General features: G+C 43.2%; 2 protein-coding genes across 4 annotated transcripts in view; one reads left to right on the top strand and one right to left on the bottom strand.

Annotated features, from left to right (window-relative positions):
• The window catches only part of NIF3L1 (NGG1 interacting factor 3 like 1), a 130,674-nt gene extending 108,196 nt beyond the window's left edge, over positions 1 to 22,478 (top strand). The window contains exons 2-7 of one of the 2 annotated variants that reach the window (XM_063116189.1): positions 14,775 to 15,218; positions 17,607 to 17,772; positions 18,608 to 18,734; positions 19,763 to 19,901; positions 21,080 to 21,163; positions 22,135 to 22,478. In XM_063116189.1, coding sequence (XP_062972259.1) covers positions 14,783 to 15,218; positions 17,607 to 17,772; positions 18,608 to 18,734; positions 19,763 to 19,901; positions 21,080 to 21,163; positions 22,135 to 22,319 — 1,137 coding nt within the window. In that variant the 5' untranslated portion in view covers positions 14,775 to 14,782 and the 3' untranslated portion in view covers positions 22,320 to 22,478. Of the gene's footprint in view, positions 1 to 14,736; positions 15,219 to 17,606; positions 17,773 to 18,607; positions 18,735 to 19,762; positions 19,902 to 21,079; positions 21,164 to 21,965; positions 22,045 to 22,134 lie in introns of those variants that run through there. The other variant, XM_063116190.1, reaches the window with a different exon arrangement.
• Positions 5 to 12,788, bottom strand: PPIL3 (peptidylprolyl isomerase like 3). Of its 2 annotated transcripts, none has more exons than XM_063116191.1 (7): positions 12,638 to 12,788; positions 11,619 to 11,677; positions 9,164 to 9,238; positions 7,300 to 7,393; positions 4,309 to 4,376; positions 2,599 to 2,717; positions 5 to 296 (listed from the first exon to the last, which is right to left on the bottom strand). In XM_063116191.1, exons 2-7 carry the CDS (start codon positions 11,619 to 11,621, stop codon positions 173 to 175), a joined length of 483 nt encoding a protein of 160 aa, XP_062972261.1. In that variant the 5' UTR covers positions 11,622 to 11,677; positions 12,638 to 12,788; the 3' UTR covers positions 5 to 172. The 2 variants fall into 2 exon arrangements, with proteins under 2 accessions (XP_062972261.1, XP_062972263.1); XM_063116193.1 differs by having other exon boundaries at positions 12,721 to 12,755.
• Positions 22,479 to 24,667: the final 2,189 nt, after the last annotated feature.

Genomic DNA, 24,667 nt, shown 5'->3' with positions numbered 1-24,667 from the left:
CTGCCCCCCATCCCCACCTTTATTAAACAATTTCACATGTTAGAATTTGGCTTTTCTCTCCGGTGGAATGTGCAAATTAGAAAAGCCTGGGAAGTCCTTAATTCCGTTTGTCCCCCATCAGGAGTTCATTTGAACCAGTCCTTCAGGAATCTACGGTGCCACATTGCAGCTTTTATGCAAAAGGATTAGCATGAATTGTAACATCTTTAATGTGGACGTCATTAAGGGGGCGGAACGTTTTTTCATTCACTGGCAGTTTCTCCAACTCATCCAGGGTATCCAAGCCATCAATAACTCTAGGAGAGAAAAATGGAATAGTCATGAGAACCTGCACAGAAAGGCACACATTTTAGATTACAAATGCTCAGCAACCTAGAAGGATTTGTATCAAATACAGCCTTAGGACTTAGATTCCCTATATAGTCATTTCTACCGTTATGAAGAGAATATTAAGGCTTCAATCCTAAATAAGTAAAATGAGACACCGTATGAAATATCAATATTTCACAGTGAGCCTTTTCTGTCCTTTACCCTTCCAATTCAAACAAGCTCCCAGGCCTGGGCATGTAAGATGCAAAGCTTAAAATAAAAAGATCTAACTTGCATGTAATTCTGAAGCTCTTACATGGAATATTCAAAGCAGGGTAAAGCAGCAAATACATTAGAATAATACTTTTTGCCAGTTTCTTGGTCCCATTAAGAACTACACGTTATATGGAAAGCATAGTGTTTTTTCTGGCACTGTAATCTGGGTAGTTTCCTATCTACAGCCCATATATATATATCTTTGTTAGCTATTAAACATATGTTGCTGTGGCGATACCACCTGTCTGTCCCTTAGGTACGTCTGAGTTTGTATGTCTAGTGCAGAGCTTTCCAAACTGTGTGTCGCGACACGTTAGTGTGTAGGTGTGTCACGCGAACGTAACAAGAAACCTCTGAGTCTATGTGGAATAAGCAATACCAACTTGCATGCATTTTTACGCAGCAAAGGTGCCAATTAGTATGGTGCACTAGTATATGCCCCTTCCTTCGTATCCGTGTATGCACACCATGGTCGAGGGATCATACAGGTACTGCGCATGTGCAGTATGCATAATCGGGTCGAAACAGCTGATTCCGCGTCACTTCCGGTGACACGGCTGCACCTGAAGTGACGCATTCAAGAAATTCCATGGGTCCAGTTTTTTTTAAAGAAGACTGTCTCAACCGCTGCTCGATCGCAGCTCGACAAAATTGGTTCAATGTGAAAAGTCTTGGAAATGTATGTTTATTATCTTGCAAATCATATATTTTTAAAAATATAAATGAAAGGTTTTCGTGAGATATGTTGTGTCCCCATACATTTCGTTATTACAATTTATGTATGTGTCCGTATCTCTTATAAGGAGTCAGTTTAACCTTCGGTTTGCTAGTAAAACTGAATTACTGTGTCGCAAAATGATGCATGTCTAAAAAGTGTGTCACCAACATGAAAAGTTTGGAAAGCTCTGGTCTAGCGAATGTTTGACTAAGTGGGTGTGGCTGATGATGCTGTGAGAGAAGGGGAGGGAGGAGTATAAATAGGTTGGCTGAGGAGATTTTGGGTTAGTTAAGGAGTTAGGGTTTGTTAGTTTGGAGTGTCCAGTGGTGTGGAGAGTGAATGGAGATAAGATTTTAGGAGACTTAAGATTACTGTTTTGAATTTAGAACTAGTAGATTAAGCAGGTTAACTTGCATTTAAAGTAACTAAGATCTGTTAAACAAAACTAAATATTTTATTTTGTTACCTCAAACCACACATCTGCTTGGCTTTATCACCTGCTCTACAGTTACTATCATAAAACCATATATTTCAGTTTATTACATACACAGTAAAACCTTTCCAGATTCTAGCCTTTACCCTCTCATATGAGGAAAAGGTTGTGTTTTACCCTACCCTCAGGTTGTTCAAGTGGTAGTGCTTGGCTTGAGGAGGGTGTGCTAGGCAAGGCCTTCTGTATAAGGTCGGTGCCGTCGCAGATGCCTTTATATTGGGCTTTTCCATTAGATGCTATAGGCAGGTATAATGGGATTGGGGAGAGTAGAAAGGCAGGGAGTGACAAAAAAAATAAGAGCGGGGAAGGAAATGTTGCAGTGTCCCCCTACAGATTAAAAGGCTGCTGCCTTTAGACTACACCTCTATTTGTCTGTGGAGCAAGTGAGTCAACAGGTCTTCCAGTCAATGCAAGGCTACTGAGCTCGGGGAAAAAGCAGGTTTGTATTAACGATGATGTGCAGCTCAAAAGAGCTGGGGGCACATGGCACATGCCCCCACTCCAAACAACCCTGATTCTCATTTTGATTGGGATAGACAGCCATCTATTGGGGTGGTTGTAGGTCTGGATTCCCTGCATGAAGTAGAAAGGTTGAACTAGATTGCCCATAAGTCTCCTTCCAACTCTATGTGCCCCCCTGATATTTTAAACCACAGTCCCTATAAGTCCAGCCTGCATGTTTAACAGTTAAGGATGATGGGACTTGTAGTCCCAAACATAAGGAGGTCACTAGGTTCAGGAAAGCTGTTAAATGCTATCTTCCTATTATTCACATTATCAGGTTCAACAATGTATTACTTACTTCCCAAACACTGTATATTTCATGTCTAGATGTGGCTGTTTGCCATAGGTGATGAAGAACTGAGATCCATTTGTATTTGGACCATTATTTGCCATGGAAACAACTCCACGAACACTGTGCTAAAAGAGAAACAGATAAATAAGGGGGGGAAACACAAAAGAAAAAAACCCTCACCCTCATTTTTTAAAAAAGAATTATAGCATCCCTATCCTGTCTTTTACCAGATGGTCTCAAGGCAATGTAAAACATTAAGAACATTAGAATATAAGAAAGCCGTGCTGCATCAGACCACGGATCCATCTAACCCAGCATTCTGTTCACACAGCGACCAACCAGCTGCCCACAGGAAACCCACAAGCAGGACATCAGTGTAATAGCACCATCCCACCCATGTTCCCCAGCAACTGGTGTACATAGCATATTGCCTCTAATAACATTAAACTACATTATCTGGCCCTGCTCCATCTCTGGGTTTGTTTGCTTACTTTGCCAGACAAAAATATCCTTTTGATTTATACTCTATCCTCATACCTCAATATGAGCAGTTTGGGACTATTATCATTTTGAGCTGTCACAGCTCAGGCACTAATGGAGCAACTCCTCATTTTAATAGGGTTTTTTTTTTTTGCTTCCTTGAGTCCCCCTTTGGTTAGGAACCATAAAGTAAATCAAATCCAGGCAACATATTTATATGTCCATGAATCAGGTTCCTGGCATGGTAGTGTGTGTTGCTACCCTTTCCCAGCTCTGACATGGTGTAAGGTATCCAAAGCAGATCTTAACTGGCTCAGGGGAGGGAGGTTGTATTTCAGGAGAGCCAGTCATAAAGTTATGCAGGTCTCAGGCCTTGGAGACCTTTAAAAGTTGGTACCAGGACCTTCAATTAAGTCTAGAAGCTAACAGGTAGCTAGCTAGTTTATTTGGGAGGCGGTAGAGCATCTCCAGGTAGGGCTAGGAAAGAATCTTGCCTGAAACCCTGGAGAGATGCTGGAAGTCAGTGCCAACAATACTGAGCTAGATGGACCAATGTATAATGCAGATTCCTATGTTCCCATGTAGTGCAAGTTCTGTGGCTAAGGCACACTTCAGGGAAAGCTTCTGTAAAGGGATGAGTTTTAAGAAGATGTCTGAACTGTGGAGGCCTATCTAATATCAAATAATAAAGTGTTCCAGAGGGTGCGTGCTGCAACATTTAATGCTCTAACAGAAGTGCTCCTAAGATGAACCTAAGGAGCTTGGGGCACCCTCAGAAGTGCTCCATCTAATAATTGGGCAGGGACATAAGGAGTGAAAAAGTCCCTAAGTTAACCTGGTCCCAAGGGCTTTATATGCTAACAACAACCCCTTGAAGGCTTTAAATCATCTACCCAGCCTTGCGATAACAAATCTATCCAATTCCCATTATACCAGACTTCTCCAACTTGGTGACTTCCACATGTGTTGGACTGCAACTTCCATAATCCTCCCAGCCAACATAGTGGCTGGGGGATTATGGGATTTGCATTCCAACACATCTGGAGGGCACCATGTTGGAGAAGGCTGCAATGCACCGTGCCAGGGGGGCACAACCCTTTCACCAGAGAGGGGGAGAAAAGGTGAGCAACCCGATCTGCAATAGGCACACAGTTGCCTTAAGCTCAGAGTGATTTCCTCTTCAAGGCGATGTACAACAAATTCAAGAAACTGCAATGGATAGCGGAAAAAACATACCTTTAAGTATTCACTGTATTCGTCTTCAAATTTTCTGCCCCAAATGCTATTTCCTCCTTTTCCAGAGCCTGAAAGAACCAGGGTGGGGAGTGAAGTAGTTAGATACATTAGCCAGGCTCCAAATCCAGCCACCATGTCACCAGTGGTGACCCTTCTCCACGTCCAGCACAAAAAGACCATCTTCCCCAAGTTCTCAGAAAACTGCAAAGACTCAGCAAAGTGGAGAAGTCTTCTCTCACTTGTGCTGGGATTAGAAAAAAGGTAAGAAAACAAAAAAAAATCTTCTGAGCAGTCCAACAGGCTCCTGCTGTTTCCTCTCTCTCCAAATCTCAGTGTAAATCAGAGAAGACACCACACTTATCCCCAAGTTCTCTGAACATGCTAGAAGACTTTTTAAGTTCTTGGAAACTACTGAGGCTAGTTCTTGATTGAAAAGTTTGAGAGGAGTGCTTATAACATAATATAGCACACTAGGAGCATCTCTGCATGAGGCAGTGATCATGCACTCGTGATTGTTCACTCACAGATGTTCGCAGGTCCTTTACACGACGTCATCCTCCAGTGCCTCTCATGTTGTTTTCAAGGGCTAATCCGCCATTTAAAAAATCACCAAAAATGAAGTGATAAACCCGAATCGCATGATAAAACATTGCCATCTGCTGGCGGTATCTCTGAAACATCTGAGAGGGAATCAGCCAAAATCGGGGGCGGGGGAGGAAGCGCATGTATTTTGTTGATCGTTAAAGCATGAAGATTCCAGAAGAGAAAGCCTCGGTAAGGCTGCAGGATTTTCACTAAATGTAGAGAAGACCTGGGACCTACTAGATCCTTCTGTGCCTTTACAATCTGATCTACACAAATCTATAGATTTTGGCTTGGCTTACTAGCTATCATTCATAGATGCGATGGCAACCATGAATATCCAAAACCTGGGGACTTCTGTAGATCCGAATTTAATGACAGAGATGCATCTAGTCGGTGCCACAAGCTAGATGATGCCACGAGCAGCCATCTCAACGTTTTCATTTGATTCACATATGAATGTTTCGTCAATCAGCAACCAGGGGCTCATCTACACTGAGGAGGATATTCCACTATGAAAGCAGCATGAAAGCAGTATATAAAAGGTAGGAGCCACACTACTGCTTTATAGCGGTATTGAAGTGCACTGCAAGATCTACACTACTGCTTTACAGTGGTACTGAAGTGCACTGACAACTGTTGGGACCCATGACACATCTACACCAAGCAGGATATAGCACTATAAAAGGGGTATGAAAGCGGTGTATGGTATGTGTCAATGGGCCCCAACAGTTGTCCGTGCACTTCAATACCGCTATAAAGCAGTAGTGTGGCTCCTGCCTTTTATATACCGCTTTCATAGTGGAATATCCTCCTTGGTGTAGATGAGCCCCAGGTCTCAGTAGTCCACAAGATCTTAAAGAAGACAGACAATAATTGTTTGTTTGTTTAATTTAAAGAAAGCATGCCCAGAAACATATCACCACTTTAAGTTTAGCAAGGAGCTGAAAAGTTATTAAAAACATGGACGCTTGAGCAGCACTTGTTTAATAGCAATGTGACCATGTTGCAGGGCATACGAGCTGGGGGCGGCGGAAGAAAGATGAAAGGACATAGGATTAAATTAAATTATGCCTTCATTCCAGAAACTATTCATTTAATAAACTAATAACTTTACAGTCTATCATCACTGAACTCAAAGTGGTGTATGTAGTGTTTCCAGGTGGACTCCCCTGTAGATTTGCTTAAATTCAGCCAGGTTCCTGAATCATGCGCCTTCAAACAATGCCCCAGCCCCCTAGATTTCTTCTTGGTTGGCAATTTTCAGACAGTTTAGAACTTGTTATAGTTACTAAGTACTAACCACCAAAGATTACCGCTGATTTTAAAGGAACCACACTTTCATCTGAAAAGTTCCCAGCCTGTGTGTGGGCAAAGGATTTTATCCATACAACAAGGCAGCACAAAGGAGACATCCGGATAGCACTGACAACAAAACACCAAATTGGCAGAATGAGAAACTAGAGATATTTGCTGTTTCAGACAGCAACATTTTATCAAAATAGCCAGTGAAATTAACCACTCCTTTCCCCCAAATAACAGTACCAGGATGTTCTGAATCACTAGGCTGGACAGCAGTGTATTGAGCCAATGCAAAAGCATAACAAAATCGGAGAAACTACAATAGAATCCACGCCACTGACATTTCCTGATAAGTTTTGCTGCTCTGTGGATGACTGCAGATGAGTGTTTACTCATCAGTCTCACAGCACTGTTGCATATGAGTGATTCAGAAGTGCTTGAGAGACCGAGGGCACAACCCTATGATGTTTAGACAAAAAGTCTTATAGCTCCCAGCATTTCCCAGCCAGTCAAAACATGCACAGGATTGCACCTTAGCTATTCAAATCTCCCTTCCATCATTAACTCACTACCCTTAGACAAGCCACTATTCTTGAAATCTACTCCCTATAAGCAACGAAAGCAAACAATGGTTTCATCAGACCAAGGAGTAATGTATCAAGCAACACATGTGACAGCACAGGGCTGGTGCCAATGAACTGGAGGAATGGAAATGTGAGGTCTGAATTCAGCCAGTGTGCATGAAGTGGTTTGTACACTAAAACTCTATGGAAATGCAAAGTATTATGACAGTGATATAGCCTGTTGCCTTGATTTGCCTTAATGACATAATACCTTTTAAAATTCAAGCTAGCAACTAATTATTTGGGGGGAAATTGCATCACTCTCCCAGTGATCCTCACACAGATTGTTCTTTTCTTGGTACTGCTAGCAGTGAAGAAAGAGCAATCTATATCAGGATTGTGAGGATGGGCATACATGTGTATGTGTGGATATGCATGCGTAAATGTGTGCGTATGTATGTGCATGCATCACATGTGACCCTTGGGGCCAAAAAAGGTTGTGTGCCCTTGGTTTAAGAGATCTAACTTTAACAGACGGAATTACCTGCTGGATCTCCTGTCTGGACCATAAAGCCTTTGATATTCCGATGAAAAATACAGCCATTGTAGTAGTTACTAGCACAGAGAGCCAGAAAATTCTAGAGATAGAAACAGAATTCTAATTTAAAAAAAGGAAACCAGCAGCAATAACCAATATGTTAGAGACGTACACATTCCAAGGCCCTGTGTAGACATAATGGCTGCATATGGACGTCATGCTATGATTTAGCGAAACATGAACAAGCCCAGCCTCCTCCTTGGTTCACATGCTCCTCCTGTCCTCCTGCACTGAGGAGAAAGACTGGAAGCTTCTGGTTAACTGTGGTTTGTTATCTTGGTCAGACAGAGAAACCGTAGTTAACACTAACTATGATTAGTTTCATATAAGACAACTTCAAACCGTAATTTCTGAATCTTATTTAAACTAACTATAGTTAAGATTAATCATAATTCCTGGTCTGGAGAAGATGGGAAGCTGTGGTTAATCAGATCTACACCTCAGTCAATAAGGTAAACCTCACTGGTCTCAGAACCTTGTCACTTGGAAGACAGAATGCATTTGAAAGTGACAAAGGTCAATCAAATTAATTTGGAAATAAGCTGCAGAACATTACAAGGAATGCTAATAGGCTATGAGCAGTGTTGTTAGAGGAATATATTTTACATAGTGGAGTGAATTATTCTACTTTTGTTATTCTATATAGGATTTATTTATTACAATTTAGAGGCACATCTGTGTTATTAAGTTCTAAGAAGTGATCTGATTTTTGTTGTTGTTGTACATTACCTTGATGGCTTTATAGTAGATAAGACAGTATACAAATGTTTATTGTTTTATTCGTTCATTTATTATAGCATTTTTATCCCACCCTTTAGCCAAAAAGGCTCCCAAGGCAGCTTACAAATATAAGAAATAAGACAGTCCCTGTCTGTAGGCTTACAATCTAAAAGTCACAGCACAAAAGCAAAGAGGATTAGGAGGGAGAAGGAAAAATGTTAATAATAAATACTAGTGATTTAAAAAAAGATAATGAACTCTCTAGTATACTGTATATGGTGAACCAGAGATACCTAGGATCATACCTTCCTTTCGTCTTACATTTCTATATGTTAGATAGTAATAGTCATCTTGCATTATGTTTGGAGTGCAGTGAAACTCTTTTAGAAAAGGTGACTGCGTGCTGCCAGTAGTACCTTAGCAATACAAAGTGACACTACCATGCAAATAAAAATGGGAAATTAAAATGGATAGAAAGTGATATTCAATGCAGAGCCACAAAAAGTCAGAACTAGCCAGAGACAGTTTATTTTATCTAGTTAAACTACTATGAAAACAGAGAATCCCACAAAGGAAGCTAGATTAGCAAATATAAAAGGCATTGGGCTGTTGCTAGGTTTTACTCTGCTTGCACTTTTATATTGTAGTTTTAAGCTATTATATTTTATATTGTATTTTATCCTGTATTTTGTGGTTTTAATTTTTGTGAACCACCCAGAGAGCTTTGGCTATTAGGCAGTAAAGAAATGATGTAGTAAATAAACACCTTTGTCAATTACCATAGAATGCCTATTAAGGAGGTGCTTAGTCTAATTCAGCCTTCCCCAACCTCCAGGTGCCCTCCAGGTGTTGTGGACTAAAACTCCCAGCATTCCTGACCATTGGCCATGCTGTCTGGGGCTGATGGGAGCTGAAGTCCAAAACATCTGGAGGGTATCAGATTGCGGAAGGCTCATCTAGTGGGCTCCAAGGAAGTTTTACTAACTACACCCCTACTACAATTTGGTTTGTAAAATCTGAACAGGAGAAGAGGCTGCTTGCATTACAAACAAATGATTTCAGTTAACCCTTTTGATGTTTCTATACTTACTTCACAAGCCTTGGGTGTCCGTTCACAGAAGAGTTCTATTTTAATATCTCCCACATCAGTGTGAAGTGTCACAGCCTGGGGAGGGGGAAAGAGAAGAATTAAACTATTTTATTTCTAGAACACCTCCCCGCAAAAAAAAAAGCAGCCAAATAGACATAAGCCAAGCCAGAATAGTTGGCCTTTAGTGGAAGCAGATCAGCACAAACAAAAGTGCTCAATCTTAAAATGCAGAGAGACTGAAATGTCTAAACGCTCTGTATTTAGCATTCCTTTCCCATGTAAAGTATTTTTATATCTAATTAGCTTCCCTCCACCCACCCTCACCTCCAATGTCCAGCTCAGGATAGATGCATACAATAGGATGGATCCAGACTTGGGGCGTTGCTAGACCTACCGGGTGTTCCGTCGTTGAGGAGCGGTGAAAGCGGCTTTTCCCGTTCAGCCGTGACGCCTCATGCTCCACACCTGCCTTCGATTTGTGGCGGAAGTTTGCGCCGGTTGTGCCGCCGCCGCCGCGAGCACGGTTGCGCAGCCACACCGGCCTGATTGCCGCGGCTTTTTTTTTCGCTCGCTGCACGGTTTGCGCACGTCCGAAAGACCGCAAACTTGCGCAGCCGTCAGCGATGCCGCCGCAGTGCCTTCCACGGCGGCAGTGCCAGTGCCAGCTGAAGTGCTGTTGAGGGTCAACATTGATGCGCTCACTTCCTGATGGGGGTCGTGGCGGGTGTCATATGACCCGAGGTCAATCGTCTGCATGGCTACTCTGTGCCTACATCTCCCATCATGCCTCTGAGGTGTCGGCGGCGATGATCGCCTCTGTGCCCTCTGCCCCATCCCAAGGAGCCAACCCACATCTGGCCGTAGCCATGGCAGCAGCCCACAAACAGCTCTGCCCTCTGCCAGCCTGGTACCCACACTAACAGGCAGCGTACAGCACCGCCATTATGCGGCCACGGTAGCTGCCCACCGCAAGGAGTCACCAGCCACTTTTCCGGTCCTCCGGTCCTGCGCAAACTGTCACTGGGGAAATAAAAAAAAACCACTAGAACAGGCGCACATCCCCCACCCATCCCCCACACACCCCAGCAGCACACTAGCCACTTTTCCGTTCCTCCGTTCCTGCGCAAACTATCAGTGGGTGAGTAAAAAAAAAAAGACGCTCCGCCGCGCTGCCCCAGCTGGCAGACTGCGCGCAAATGGCGGAGGCGGCTTGACCGAAGCCGCTGACCACTCCCCCTTAGCACGCCTTTTCCTGCCCAGTGCGGACCGCAGTGACCTCACATCCTCCCACACGTACTCCAAATTACCGCGGGACGGCAGGAAAAGGCGCCCTAAAACTCACTTTTTTAAAGTCGGGAGAAAGAGGCTTCGCCGCAGGATAACGGCGGATCCTCGTGAACGTCATCTGGAAGCCTCGACGTGACTGCGGAAGGTAACGCGCGCTAGAGCCTCGTCTAGTAACGCCCTTAGTCACATGTAGAATACACCCAATGGACTGGATTCAGGATCTGCCTTCCACAGACAGAAGAACTCTATTCACAGAAGATGCCTCTGCTAAATCTTTGGTGATCATTCAGCAGGGTCCTCTGACCCTCTGTGTGGCATTTTCGGGGGGTGGAGGGGCTACAATAGGGAGGAGGGGGCAGGGAAGTCCACTTTTGTCAGCATGTGCCTAAACCTGGATCCAACACATTGAAATCAATGCGACAAATTAATCACAACTAATTTAAGAATTGCATGTTCACGTAGCAAAAATATGAGCCAGTGTGGAGTAGTGGCTAAAGTGTCAGACTGGGAGTCGGGAGATCCAGGTTCTAGTCACCACTCGGCCACGGAAGTTCACTGGGTGACTTTGGGCCAGTCCCAGACTCTCAGCCCAACCCACCTCACAGGGTTGTTGTGAGGATAAAATGGAGAGGAGGAGGAGGATTATGTATGCTGCCTTGGGTTCCTTAGAGGAAAAAAGGCGGGATATAAATGCAATAATAAATAAAATAAATACAAATAAATAAAAGAGAGAGATGGAGCATCAGTGACTCTATATTAAAAAAAAGGCAGACTCCCTTTTGTGATGTATATAATGTTTTACGAGATGCCAATGAAGTGGAAAGCTTCCTGCATTACATAGAACAGCCTGGGCAGTGGCACGGGGGCCAGCTAGAGATACAGAACAAATCTCACTTCTGCCATGAACTTACTAGGTGGTCTTTCAGTTCATTTGCTTGTTGTGGCGTAAGAAAGAAGTCTGACAAGTTACTAAAATGTGTCCTTTCCTCTGCCCCACCAGTCTACCTTACAGGGCTGTTGTAAGAGTTACTTATTGAGAAGCATTGACACAAGGAAGCACTGGCATGATATTAAACTGGGGGAATATTTGTGGGTGGACAGCTACCTAGTTTCCAAGAAATATCTTGCAAGCAGTTGCATAAGAAGATATCCAAGCAACCAGCCTCACCATCTGTGTTGGCTAGGAACAGGCAGCAGACTGGTCTGAAGGTTTCTTACAAAACAACACTGTGGAAAGCAGCAGAGATACAGCATATCAACAAACCGAGGAAGATGAATCTTCACAAACAAAAGCCGAAATCCTATGCATGCTTAGGAAGAAAAAGTCCTACAACACCCAGCATGGCTAACTGGAGAATACTGAAACTTATAGTGCTTTTTTCTGTCTAAACATGCATACAATTACTCCTTAAAAGCAGCGCCCATAAAACACAGTCATAGAAAAATTATGAGTGGAGCAGAAGGGTATGGTGCTGTTCTTGTTTCAAATTACAGAATTGATTTTGTTTTCTTTTTAATAATGCGGGGAATATTAAAAACGGCACACACACACTTGCAGTATAAAATAGTATTGGCCCACCTCTCTATTGCAGGAATATCTGAACCACAGTGCTCGAGCCCGCCCACCAGCCATTTTGGATTCCAACTCCCAACATTCCTGAATACGGTGGCTTGGGCTGATGGGAGTTGAAGTCCAAAACATCTACAGGGCACCAGATTAGGGAAGGCTGCCATAGACTCATATAAACCCGCCTGGTGCTTATCATGTCTACTCTACAACTAGCTCCCTTCCTCGTGTATTGCTACAGACAGCAACCCGAGCTTTGTTTTGCTTCCAGGGATGGAGGAGGACGTTTTAACACCCCCACCCGCTAAGTGTAACGAAGGGGTGGCGGGACCGAGGGAGGGGGGACAGGGGGAAACGTTTTCTGTGCAAATAAGCATAATTTTATTTATTTATTTAAAACATTTGTATCCCGCCCCATATCATTAGGATCTCAGGGTGGCGTACAGATAAAAGCATACAGAGATAAAACCGTCTAGAGAGCTCCGGCTATTGGGCGGTGTAGAAATGTAATAAATAAATACAGTAGAAAATAAACATACACAGCAAAAACAAATTAAACCACGAACCAATTTAAAAGCATTAAAACAGTTAAAACAATGTGCCATCTTAGTGAACTTAACCATTAAAGGCTTTGTTAAGAAGCCAGCAAAGGCGACGAGACCCGGGGACACTTTTGCGTCTTGAGGCCCAACGTGGCCTTTACCTCCTCGCCGCCGCCACAGAGCGACGAAAGCTCGCTCGCCCGGCCCTCGAATCTACGCGGTCTGCTCCCGAAGGGTTTCTTTCCGGCCCCGGACGCCGACGCCGAAAGAGGAGGAGCGGCGAGGCCCCGAGCAGGAATTGGCGGTGAGAGTTGCAAACATCGCGCGCCAATTTAGGGTTGTACGCAACCTTAGTCTAAACTCTCTTCCTTTCATTTCAATGGGTCTGCTCTAAGTAGGATTATATAACCCGTGGGCTGCAATCCTATATCCTCAACCTAGTGCCCATCAGATTTTTATTTATTTATTTGGCTACAACTCCCAGCAGTCCTGCTCATTGGCTATGTTGGATAGGGCTGATGGGAGTTGAAGTTCAAAATATCTGGAGAGCGGCTTGTTAAGAAAATCTGCATTTACCTGGGAGTAATCCCTATTGAAATCAGTGGGATTTATTTCTGAGTAGACACGTATAGGATTGCACTGTTAAGAGTCCTTAGTGGCAAGATGGCTATTTTTCCCCGGTGGGGGCAAAATGAACCCTGCAAAAAAATGCTGGTTGTTGGGTAGAATGGAAAGAAAAAGCTGGAAGGGGTGTGTGGGGGAGATACTCCTTTATTTTATAACTGATCTTTATAAAATAGTATGAACTAGAAGATTGCAAGCTTATCCACCCGTACTTGGAAGTAATTCCCGTTGGATTCCCAGGAAAGATGCATAAAAAGGGGCTGCACAAGGCGATGGGTTGGAGGGAACTAAAATACAATTAAGTAATAAGTCTAGCATGGATCCAGATTTAGTAGCACAATATTTCCGGACTGTTTGGAATATATGTGTAGTAGTCTCCCTCCGTAATCCGTATGTGTGTACATATACATTATAGAGATAATGTTCGAGGAGCACTTCATATATAGTGTGTGCACGTGTGTACATAGTGTTTTAGAGCATATGAAGTGCTTACACAAACCTCTACTGTGGTGTTGCTTTTATCTCGGTATTGGAAATGGAGGGCAGAGGAACTAGTGCAGCCTTTCCCAACTTGGTGCCCTGCAGATACTTCAACTCCCATCAGCCCCACACAGTGGTCAAGAATACTGGGAATTGGTGTCCTCCAGATATTTTGGACTACAGGTAATGGAGGGCGGAACTACTGAACGACACATTTTAGTTTCTATTTTATCAAACTTCTTTCTTCTAGCCAGAAATTTGATAAAATAGAAACTGAAAGGCCTCCTACTGTATAGTTGTTGTTTTAAATTATTGCTTACACATGCCTTCTTAGTCTCCCTGTGCCCGTGGTCCATACTTTCAGTTAGGGGGAAGTGATCATAGAACTTCTCCATCTCTAAATCCCTTGTGTTGTTCTTCTGTAACTATAAATGGGAAGGGAGTTAATTCTAGAATGGATCAGTTATCCAATCCTATGTGTGTTTATTCAGAAAGTCCATTGAGTTCAGTGGGATTTACAGCTGAGTGTACATTTGTTTGCATCCTTGATTGTTGTATTTTTCACAAAATCCAGGAGGGAAATTTCCAAATTTGGGGAAATAACCAATAATTCTAATCTATGTGTGTGTGTGGGGGGGTGTTTAACATAACGTGTGTGGCAGTTATTGGGCACTTCATAGGCTACTTCTCAAGCATTATTGTGTGAGAGAAAATACATCTCGAATTTTGATCTCTTGTGATTTATTTTGTATTTAAACCTGTTGAGGTTTTTTAAAGTAGCTCTAATATTTCCCAGCGTTAACAGCTTTTACATCTACCAGTGTTTTTGAAACAATATGATTGAAGAGGGAATGTAGTGATAGAGTAACTGGGAGATAATAAATTTGCATTGGGGGATGCATTCTTCCTCTACTACAAAAAAAAAGACTTCAGAAATTGCTACTTTGTTAAAAGTGTGAATGTTGTTATGAGGGCAGCAAGTGCAATGTAGTATTTACTAAATTTCATGATGGATTCTATCGTTAGTTTCAACCAGCCAACTTCAAATTGTTTCTGCATTGCATGTTTCATCTCGATATTCCTAATTGTTTTTGCCTTTTGGGTTCTTTAGAAATCTGAATGCAACTGTCCTGCCTGAAGTTGATCCCACGTCGCCTCTTGCGTGTAGAGCCTGTGATTGGTTTGACTTTGCGATCCTTCATGGATCTCAAACTTCTGGTTTCTTCCCTAAATAATTTTGCTTCACTCTCGCTGGCTGAAAGTTGGGACAATGTGGGGCTGCTGGTTGAGCCGAGTCCTCCCCATACCGTCAGTACCCTGTTTCTGACCAATGACCTAACAGAGGAAGTGATGGAGGAGGCGTTGCAGAAGAAAGCAGGTCTCATTCTTTCCTACCACCCACCCATTTTCCAGCCCCTTAAACGCATAACCTGGAAAACCTGGAAAGAGCGTCTGGTGATCCGAGCTCTGGAAAACAGAGTTGGCATTTATTCTCCCCATACAGCCTATGATGCTGTACCTCATGGAGTCAATAAATGGCTTGCCAAGGGACTTGGTAAGACATTCCTGTTTGAAGATATAAATAAAATACGTTTCAAGAATTATGAATTGGCACAAAGCAAATGTCAAGAAAAGCAAAAAAATCGCACTTGTGTTTTAAAAGTTTATGCTTCTGGTCTTCCTAATGTTTTAAAGTTGCTGTTTTCTGTTGTTGAAAAGTGCTGGGTGCTTCCCTGGAGAAAGCAGCTGATTGTCTCTGGAGCGCCAGGAAGGATATCATTGGGGCCGAAGGGCTTTGCTGGGAACCGGCTAGGAAGCCCCTGGGACTGAGCCCCTGGGTTGATGCAAAAATAATAAGGTCCATGCTAATAAAGAACAGAATCCACAGTTTCCCTTCTAAATTCCATGCAGAACACCAACAAAATGCAAATTTAGGAAAGACCACTGGTCTTCATTTTGTTGTCACAAATGGATGGCTGGGTCAGGGAAACCATATATCTGCCTTGTAGAGAAAAGGTGAGAGCAGGACATTGAAAGCAGAAAACAGATGAGAAAACCAGGCTTAAGGGACTGGGATCACACACACCCATCCATTTCGGTACACAAAGTTCCCCCTTTCCTCCAATAGTTTGGATTGTGGTAGGTTACGTCTACGCAAACCTCTGAAAAATTCCTATGTGCTCTTGACATCTAGGAATTTATATTCTCTAAAGCGCTGCTGCCTAAGAATTAGAAATATGTCCAACCACCATTTGATCTACGTCTCCTTGGAGAAAGCATATGGTACAGCTCTTCTGTACTGTTCTACACTATGTAGGGATGGAGATCAATTGCATGCCTGAATGTTCTTTTGTATCCAAAACGCACTGCATGTAAAAAGATCACAAGCACACAATAGAGAAAGTTAGTAAGGATCTGACCAGCAAGTCTTCCTTTACACATACCTTTAAGTGATACAAATTGAGCATTGTATTTAGGCACTAGCCTGACAGGTGAAAAGGAATTCCATGTAGGTAACTTAAAGATATGTGTAAATGAACACTGCTGGAGGAGGGATGGTGTGGAGTGCTCTGTCTCTGCTCTGAACCCAGCATAGAACTGAAGAGAGCTACCTGGGGAAGGAAACACTCTTCTCCTTGCCCTGAAAATGCAGGAGGCTGCTACTGGAGGAATGTAACCCTCAGCCCCTGCTGTGCCAGCCCACTGCAAGCTAGTGATTTTTTTTTAAAAAAAGTGGGCTACTAAGTTTTGTGGACATACTTCCAAGGCTGTAACTAACTGCTTTATTTGGCATTTAATATTATTTATTTTTGTATGTTAATTTATATCCCCCACCTTTCCTTCAAGGATTCTTGATTCTTCCCTGCTTCCTTTTATTCTCACATCAACCCTGTAAGATAGGTGCCACTGAGAGTCAGTGACTAACTCTGTGGCCCCGTTCAGACAACACGCTAAACCATGCTGCTTAACCACAAAATGGTTAATGCATTCCGTTAACCATTTTGTGGTTAAGCAGCATGGTTTAGCGTGTTGTCTGAACGGGGCCAAAGTCATCCAGTGAGCATTGTGGCAGAGTAGGGACTAGAATCATAGAATAGTAGAGTTGGAAGGGACCTATAAGGTCATCGAGTCCAACCCTCTGCTCAGTGCAGGAATCCACCTTAAACCATCCCTGACAGATGGTTGTCCAGCTGCCTCTTGAGTCCCAGTCCAACACTCTAAAGTGCAACACTAACTGGCTGTTTTTAATCATGATTAATCATTTAAGGTACAATCCTGTGGATGTTTTATTTATTTATTTATTTATTTACAATATTTATATTCCGCTCCCCATTCAAGAATTTCAGAGTGTTGGAGAAATTGAAAAAAAAAGAATAAAACATATAAAAAGTACATTTTTAAAATAAACAAAGTGCAAATAAAACCAGGGGTGGTCATTAATGGAAGGCTTCCTGGAACAACGATGTTTTCAGGAGGCGCCGGGAGGAATACAACATTGGTGCCTGCATGACCTCCCCAGGCAGGGAATTCCAGTGGAATGGGGCCACCACACTGAAGGCTCTTCCCCTGGTGGACTCCAATTGAACAGTAGGTCTATGTGGAACCACTAGGAGCATGCCCTCAGTGATCAGGCAGGTTGATATTTAGATGGAAAAGTCTTGCATGGCTGTCTGGGAAACCCTGGGAGGTTGTTTTTCTCTCTTCCCTAAAAGGGCATAATATTGCACTCTTAATCATGCCTGCTATTTGTTTAGGCGTATAAAACACTTCAGATACTTATATATAGCGCTGATGCAAACGAATTACTGTAAAGAAATGGAACCAATCTATTTGTTTTTTAAATGGCACAGGTAAAAATGTCATTTACTGTGGTTGTTGGGAACCTAAATCTTTGCCAGGTGTGTTGTGTGCATCGTTGAAGGTGTTGCTTTGTTTGTCTAAGGTGCCTGCAGCTCTGTTCCTCTGCAACCTGCTGTCGCTTCTGCTCACCCTACAGAGGGGTCTTACCGGGTTGAATTTAGTGCCTGCTCTGCAGAAAACCTAGAAGCAGTTTTGTCCAGCTTGCGTGAGATGTCAGAGGTGTCGCTCATCACAACTCACCCTGTCAGGTATGGTTGGAGGCTACCAAAGGCTTTTTTTCTTTCTTGCTGACAAATTTCAGGTAGCCAAAATATCAGGCACTCATATTTTAAGTTGGGTGTGTGTATTCATATTAAGAGGATAGTTGTGAGCAGGCAGCATTTTACCAGGAAATCTCTGTGGCATAACTGAAAGTTAGGAGCACGCAAAAACAAAGGTACATGATTTCATAATGTAGAAGGAAGCCCATCTCTGATTCTTAATTTGAATAGTAAAGACAGTATGAAGTAACATATTCTTAAATATCATACATAGGCTTAAACAGCTGGCTTAATTCAGTAAAGGTGCAATCCTATGCATGTATAGACAGAAAAAAGTTCTACAAACTCCCAGCTGAATAGGATTGCGCCTTAATTCAGTATCCAATTCAGAGACATTTCTGATCGGCTTGGTTTATCATAATATCTTGTAAGCAACATGTGTTGCTTAGAGCACTGGTCTTCAACCTAGTGGTCGCGGCCCAAAAATGGGTTGCAAGATCAGTCCAGATGGGTCCCAGCAAAACTATTACCACCATATTGGGCAATTGTGAAATTATGAACGTGGGTCCCATGTTGCAGGTTGGGAGTCCAAGGTGGGTCTGGGCCAGTTGAAGACCACTGGCTTAGAGTGTCATCTGAACAGAGTCACATTATCCGTCACTGTTGGTGAGGGCTGAGGAAGTTTTAGACCAAAACATCTGGAAAGTCTCAAATTGCCCACCCATACTCGAGAGAACTAGACCTAACATTTTCATGTTGTTCACTCTAAGCATAATAGATCAGAACAAATGTTAATTTAAAAAAACATCATAATTTTTCCAAGGGTTGAGGGAGAAGAGCAGACACGAGTCAGCTTGAACTGTACCCAGCAAGCCTTGTTGCAAGTGATGGCCTTACTTTCCCAGAACAGCCTTCTCTTCCAAAAGACTGAAATCGTATCATTACAGAAGGTAAAGCACATCTGTACAGATGTATGTCTTTGGCATAAGTTGTGTTCGAGAAAGGGGTCTACCCAAAAGCTGTGAAAAGTAAAATAACCAAGATACAGTGGTGTAAGGGGACAGAATGACGGTGTCAACCTGGAACTGCTCCCTTTCTAGCTGAAAGATATTGGCTACAATGGCAGCTTTACCAGCAGTGATTCTCACTAGATTATTGGCTTGGGGAAAATACTACTGCAGTAAGAGAAATGGTGGGTGGGAAACTATGACAATATCCAGAGACAAGTTGAGTACGATCAAGGACAAACATGATTGAAGACAAATTGAGACATGCTATTCAGACAACATGCTAATAAGGTTGTTTGTGAAACGTGGGTTAGGGTTGTCTGAATGTCTGAAGGGTAGGTCATTAACCATGCAATCTGGCTTGTTTACACCCTTAAAAACCCAACAACAAACCATGGGTTCTCAAGGTGGCTTGTTCAAGAAAATAAGCCACACTGCGTGGTTAACAAGCCACCCTGCAGATGTTCAGAACTCACAATTCAACAACAACCCCACTCAACCATTGACTGTGGGTTAGTGTGTTGTCTGAACAGCCCCATTGTGGAGGAACTTAAAACTATATCAACTGGGCCTGAGATTCTCAGAATTATGGGAGAGTTAAACATGTTTTAAGTGTTTTATTCTGTTTTTATTTTCATTTTATCTTGTACACCACTCCGAAATTTTCAGTGGGGAGTGGTATATAAATATGGTAAACTAATAAATATTTACTTGGAAGTAAGCATGTTCACCTTGCATGTTTACTTAGGCTTGCTTTTAAGTAATTATGCAAAGGTTTGGCAGCCAAATGCAACAGTTCTTAGCACAAATGGTAGGTGGGTTTTAAAGGGGTGGAAAGCAATGACAAATAGCTAATATAGAGTATCATCTATGGAAACTGACTGTTATGGACATCCATCACTTGTTGAATGAAGGAGCTACACGTGTCTAAGCACTTCCACAGTAACTCTTTAATCTCTGCCTCTTCTTAGCCTCTACTTGAAGATACTGGAATGGGACGCTTATGCACCCTGAAGGAGCCGGTTTCTTTATCTGTCCTGATTGAGCAAGTGAAAAGCCACTTAAAACTGTCTCATGTTCGCCTAGCTCTTGGAGCAGGGAAATCCTTAGGTACAGTATTTATTGTATTTTCTCATGACCTGAGACAGATATTGGCAACAGACTTGTCCTATTTCCTTCCCAAAAATGGTTCAGTGCTTGAATTCTGAAGCAGGAGGAGATGAGTATGGTAGTTTATTCTGGTAATTTGTTTTAATACCTCTTACTCCTCTAAAGCTGGAGAATCCATTCTTGGGCATACTTTTTTTTAATTCTAAGAGTACTCAACTCAGAAGCAACTCCCATTGAATTCAGTGGCATGAATCAATTTGATCTGTTCTGGAGTGAAATGGATAAAACTAGTTTACAGTGGCTGGAACTGCTTCAGAGTTGATCAGCAACCAAACTTCTCTATTTTTTTAAATATAATTCAAAGGTGGAGCGAACTGAAATGTTTTCTGAATTGGACAGGGTTTTTTTGTCAGCTTAAAAGAAAAACTATTAGAATTCTTTCCCATAATGGCAAAGGTGATAGAAAAACGTGTATCTATATAGCTAATACGTTTCTTTAAGGACTCATTTGTTCACATGATCTTTCCTCTGTGCTATAGCCTGCTGCTTTACGTTAAATTGGACCGTTGGTCTCTCTAGCACAGCCTTCTTCAACCTGGGGCGCTCCAGATGTGTTGGACTACAACTCCCAGAATGCCCCAGCCAGCTGGCTGGGGCATTCTGGGAGTTGTAGTCTAACACATCTGGAGCGCCCCAGGTTGAGGAAGGCTGCTCTAGCACAATATTGTCCATTCTGACAGGCAGCTGTTCTCTGCCTCGGGCATAGGAAGCTCTGTCCCGGCTTTTCTATAAGAGTTCCTCTCAATGGAGATCGTGGGGACCAAACTAAGCACAGTTGTCTTGGAGAGCCTGCAGAAATTATTCCACTCGTGTATATCATCTCCCCATCCTGTCAAACGGCTGGCAGGTTGAGTGGGAAGAGTGATCGTGTTGGGGACGACAGTCCCCAATGACAGACATGATCACACGGTCGACTTATTAAAATTGCGCTTCTCATAGGTCACAAAGTGCTGCTGGGGGTGGAGACGTATGTGGGGTCAGGGAGAATCTGAGGGGGACCCCAGGCCATGCTCCCCTGCATATGGCTCCTAAACCCATGCCAACTGCAATATGCAGCCCTGACAGGCAAAGAGGGCTACATATGGCAGCGTTTAACTATAGCGATTCCTGTTTTGTAGAGTCCCAGGTGAAGGTGGTGGCGCTTTGTGCTGGTTCAGGATCTAGTGTTTTGCGTGGCACAGAAAGTGATCTCTATCTCACAGGTAAAAATGTGTATTAAACAACATAATGTTTGAAAGCTGCCTGCTAAAAACAACAACCTGTTTTAGCTGTCCTGGGATCTAGAAGGGGAAACATCGGGTGTAAATAATGGCCGGATCAATGTGGGAGGCACGTGACTTTACGTAACTGCACAGTACCATTCAGTGGCTAGACTTGTCTGAATGAACCATCAATTTGAAAAACCCTTCTCTTGCACAAACAGCTTTTCTTTTTCGTATTAAAAGAAAAATCAGCAGCCAGTAAAACATACAGGGGAAAAAACTTGTTTACCTGCCTAGTTTAGGTCTGGGAGAAAGGGCACAAAAGTGGACACCAAAGTGACTTGCGTGGCACGGACACAGAGAATGGAATGGGGATTTGAGAGGCAGGCCCAAGGCCTTGTGTTTCCTGCAATACCTCCTCAGGCTGCGTGCCCAGTGATGGATGGGAAATGTGGCTGTATTTCTCTTACTTTTTAATTTATTATTACATGTATATCCTGCCCTTTTTTGTCCAAGGAACACCATCTTCCTCCTCTCCATTTTATCCTCACAACAAGCCTAGGAAGTAGGATAGGCTGGGAGTCAGTGCCTGGGCCAAAGTCACCCAAAGAGTTTCATGGCCAAATGGGGACTAGAATCCGGTCTCCCGAGTCCCAGTTCATCTCTCTAACCACTATGTGTAGTAAAATATATTGAATGCAGTAAAACTCCACTGTTTAGCATTGGCACTCCACTTGGCTGAGCTGAGCCAAGAACTTTCTGTACTTTATACATTTTCATGTCACTACAGCTATTTATTTACTTTATGGATTTTAAGCAGTTTGACCCCACCCTTCAACCAAAAAGGTTCCCAGAACCACTTAAATAAGATAAAAACAACACAAGACTATTGACTCTTCTCTGTCTTAATGAATTACGAGTGATGTGCCTCAGATCCTCTCATAACTGTCTCATCCGGATTGTATTGGTAGGAGAGATGTCCCACCATGATGTACTGGATGCAGTTTCCAAGGGGATAACGGTGATTTTGTGTGAACACAGCAACACTGAACGAGGCTTTCTGGTGGAGCTGCAACAAGTGCTGGCTGCACACCTGGGGGACAAGATCTATGTCGTAGTTTCTGAGAGAGATCGGGACCCCCTTCAGGTGGCATAGAAGAAGACAAAGGCCACTGCACAAAGTCCAGAACACCAAAAGGTATCCTGACATATAACAAAGACAAGAGGAAAAATGGGCTAGAAGGATACCGTCTGATTTCTGAAATGTTGGTGACAACCTGCCTGGAAATGAATAAACAGCTGGCTGACAAACCTATTTTCAAAACTTGACTTTCTTTATACAGTGGAGAAAATGATGTGTTGGGGTGTTTATTTTTATTTCATATAATTCTGAACACTTGCATTTTTCAGATTTATACTTTTGAGCAGCAGATGTGGCATTTTCCTATGTTACCACAACAACTCTATGGGGTCCTTTAGTGTTTAGTCCAAGGCCAACCACAGGAGGGTGAATTTGAACCTAGTGACTAGGTTCGCACGAAACGACAACCTATCATGGGTGACAAGCCACAGCGGGTTATCATGTCATCTGAACATGGGACGCTTCCCACAGGGTGGCTTATTTTTGGGCAACAAACTGTTCTGACATCCCCTAGCTTGTTCTAGGGGTTAGTTTATCCCCGATGGGTTGACATCCATCTGAACCCAGACAGCAATTTCATTGTGGGTTATGGTGATAATCTACAGAGCAGCTTGGCAAGAGCAGCAAAAAAACCCTGCACTCTCCCGCTTTCCTTAGCAGTCTCCTCCCTTAACTCCTCATGCTCTTTCACAGTTTCACTTGTTTGCAAAGTTTTTTGTTGCCCATGTGAGCCACCTATGTGTCATCTGCACAGCGACCTTGAAAGAGCTTGTTATCCTGCCAGATTCAGCAGTGTCTTTAGGGGGCCAGCCCTCCACCCCACTACTGCACTATTTCCCAGACCACTGTTCAATGAAAAAAGCACCTTTGCAATGCCTTAACATGTTGCCATCTGTAAAACATCATTTGTGCAATGACTAGAGACCAAAATTAACCCACCCCTTTTTGGTGAAATGTTCCCACCATTGTCCCCCAAACCCTAATCTATACTCCCCCCCCTGTAATAACTTTGCCATGGTGGTGTGTGTGGGGGGAATTATTCAGCCCAGAAATAAGTACTTTAGGAATCCCCAGGTTTGGTTTCTGGAGCCATTTGATCCCCAAACAGCACCATGGATCCCATGGAGGAGGCCGATGCAAAGTCCTCACTACCCCTCACAGGATCCCTCTGTGCAGCCATTGCAGGCACCTGCTCTTGCAGCATCTGGGGCTCTGTCCAAGTTGGAGGGAGAGAAGCATCAGCTGAGGGTTAGGGTGCATTTCTGGAGCAAGGTTGAACTAGGCTCCTTTATAGACCTGTGGATTAGCCAGAGGCCCTGGAATTCCTGCGCAGCACCAAGCACGATAACCGGTTCCCCTGAATCTCCAAAAAGATGTTGGACCCCTGCACAGTGCAAGGAGAAGCACAGACTTAGCACAGACTAAGAAGAGCATGTTCAGAGGAGGGCAACGAGGATGATCGGGGTCTGGAAACAAAGCCCTATGAAGAGAAACTGAAAGAATTGGGCATGTTTAGTCTGGAAAAGAGAAGATTGAGGGAAGACATGATGGCACTCTTCAAATACTTGAATGTTGTCACACAGATGAGGGCCAGGATCTCTTCTTGATCCTCCCAGAGTGCAGGACATGGAATAATGGGCTCAGGTTACAGGGAGCCAGATGAACATCAGGAAAAATTTCCTGACTGTTAGAGCAGTACGACAATGGAACCAGTTACCTAGGGAGGTCATGGCCTCTCCCACACTAGAGGCCTTCAAGAGGCAGCTGGACAGCCATTGTCAGGGATGCTTTAGGGTGGATTCCTGCATTGAGCAGGGGGTTGGACTCGATGGCCTTGTAGGCCCCTTCCAACTCTACTATTCTATGATTCTACTGATTTTCCAGTTTATGTTACTTAAGTATGATCCCCAGCCACACTTCAAATGGTGAACAACCGGAAGCAGACATGAGCAGACTCCCCCAGCAGTATCAAGAAAGGGAAATATAATAAGATGATTTTTGGATTTTTTCCAGTGGGGAGGGCAAAGCTGCGTAGCAGTGGTTGTAATTTGGGTGAATATCACAACAGCTGGCTCTAACCATTAAGAAATTGCACTGCTGCTACAATTAGTTCACAACTCTTCTGCATTTCCCTAAAACACCAAAAAACTGGATGACACTGCAGAATTGTCATACACTACTTTAACACACACAACTTCCGCCAGCTAGGACTAACAATACTGGGCTGCATTGCAGGATGCATGTAACCACACTTTCTCAGTCACAGCCCTGCCTCCTGCAATAGGTATATAATAAAACTATCTGCTACAGGAAACTTTTCTGTTTCTATATTGCTTTGCTTAATGCATTCATGCTTGGTTGTT

This window comes from Elgaria multicarinata, chromosome 2 (assembly GCF_023053635.1).
Source record: "Elgaria multicarinata webbii isolate HBS135686 ecotype San Diego chromosome 2, rElgMul1.1.pri, whole genome shotgun sequence".
Classification (NCBI taxonomy): Eukaryota; Metazoa; Chordata; class Lepidosauria; order Squamata; family Anguidae; genus Elgaria; species Elgaria multicarinata.
This window is presented reverse-complemented; position numbering and strand designations above follow the sequence as displayed.

Coding starts and splice junctions, on each gene's coding strand:
- PPIL3 (XM_063116191.1), bottom strand. Junction 4,377..7,299: donor CCAGACAGGAGATCCAGCAG/GTAATTCCGTCT, acceptor TGGTTCTTTCAG/GCTCTGGAAAAGGAGGAAAT. Junction 2,718..4,308: donor AATACAGTGAATACTTAAAG/GTATGTTTTTTC, acceptor TTTCTCTTTTAG/CACAGTGTTCGTGGAGTTGT.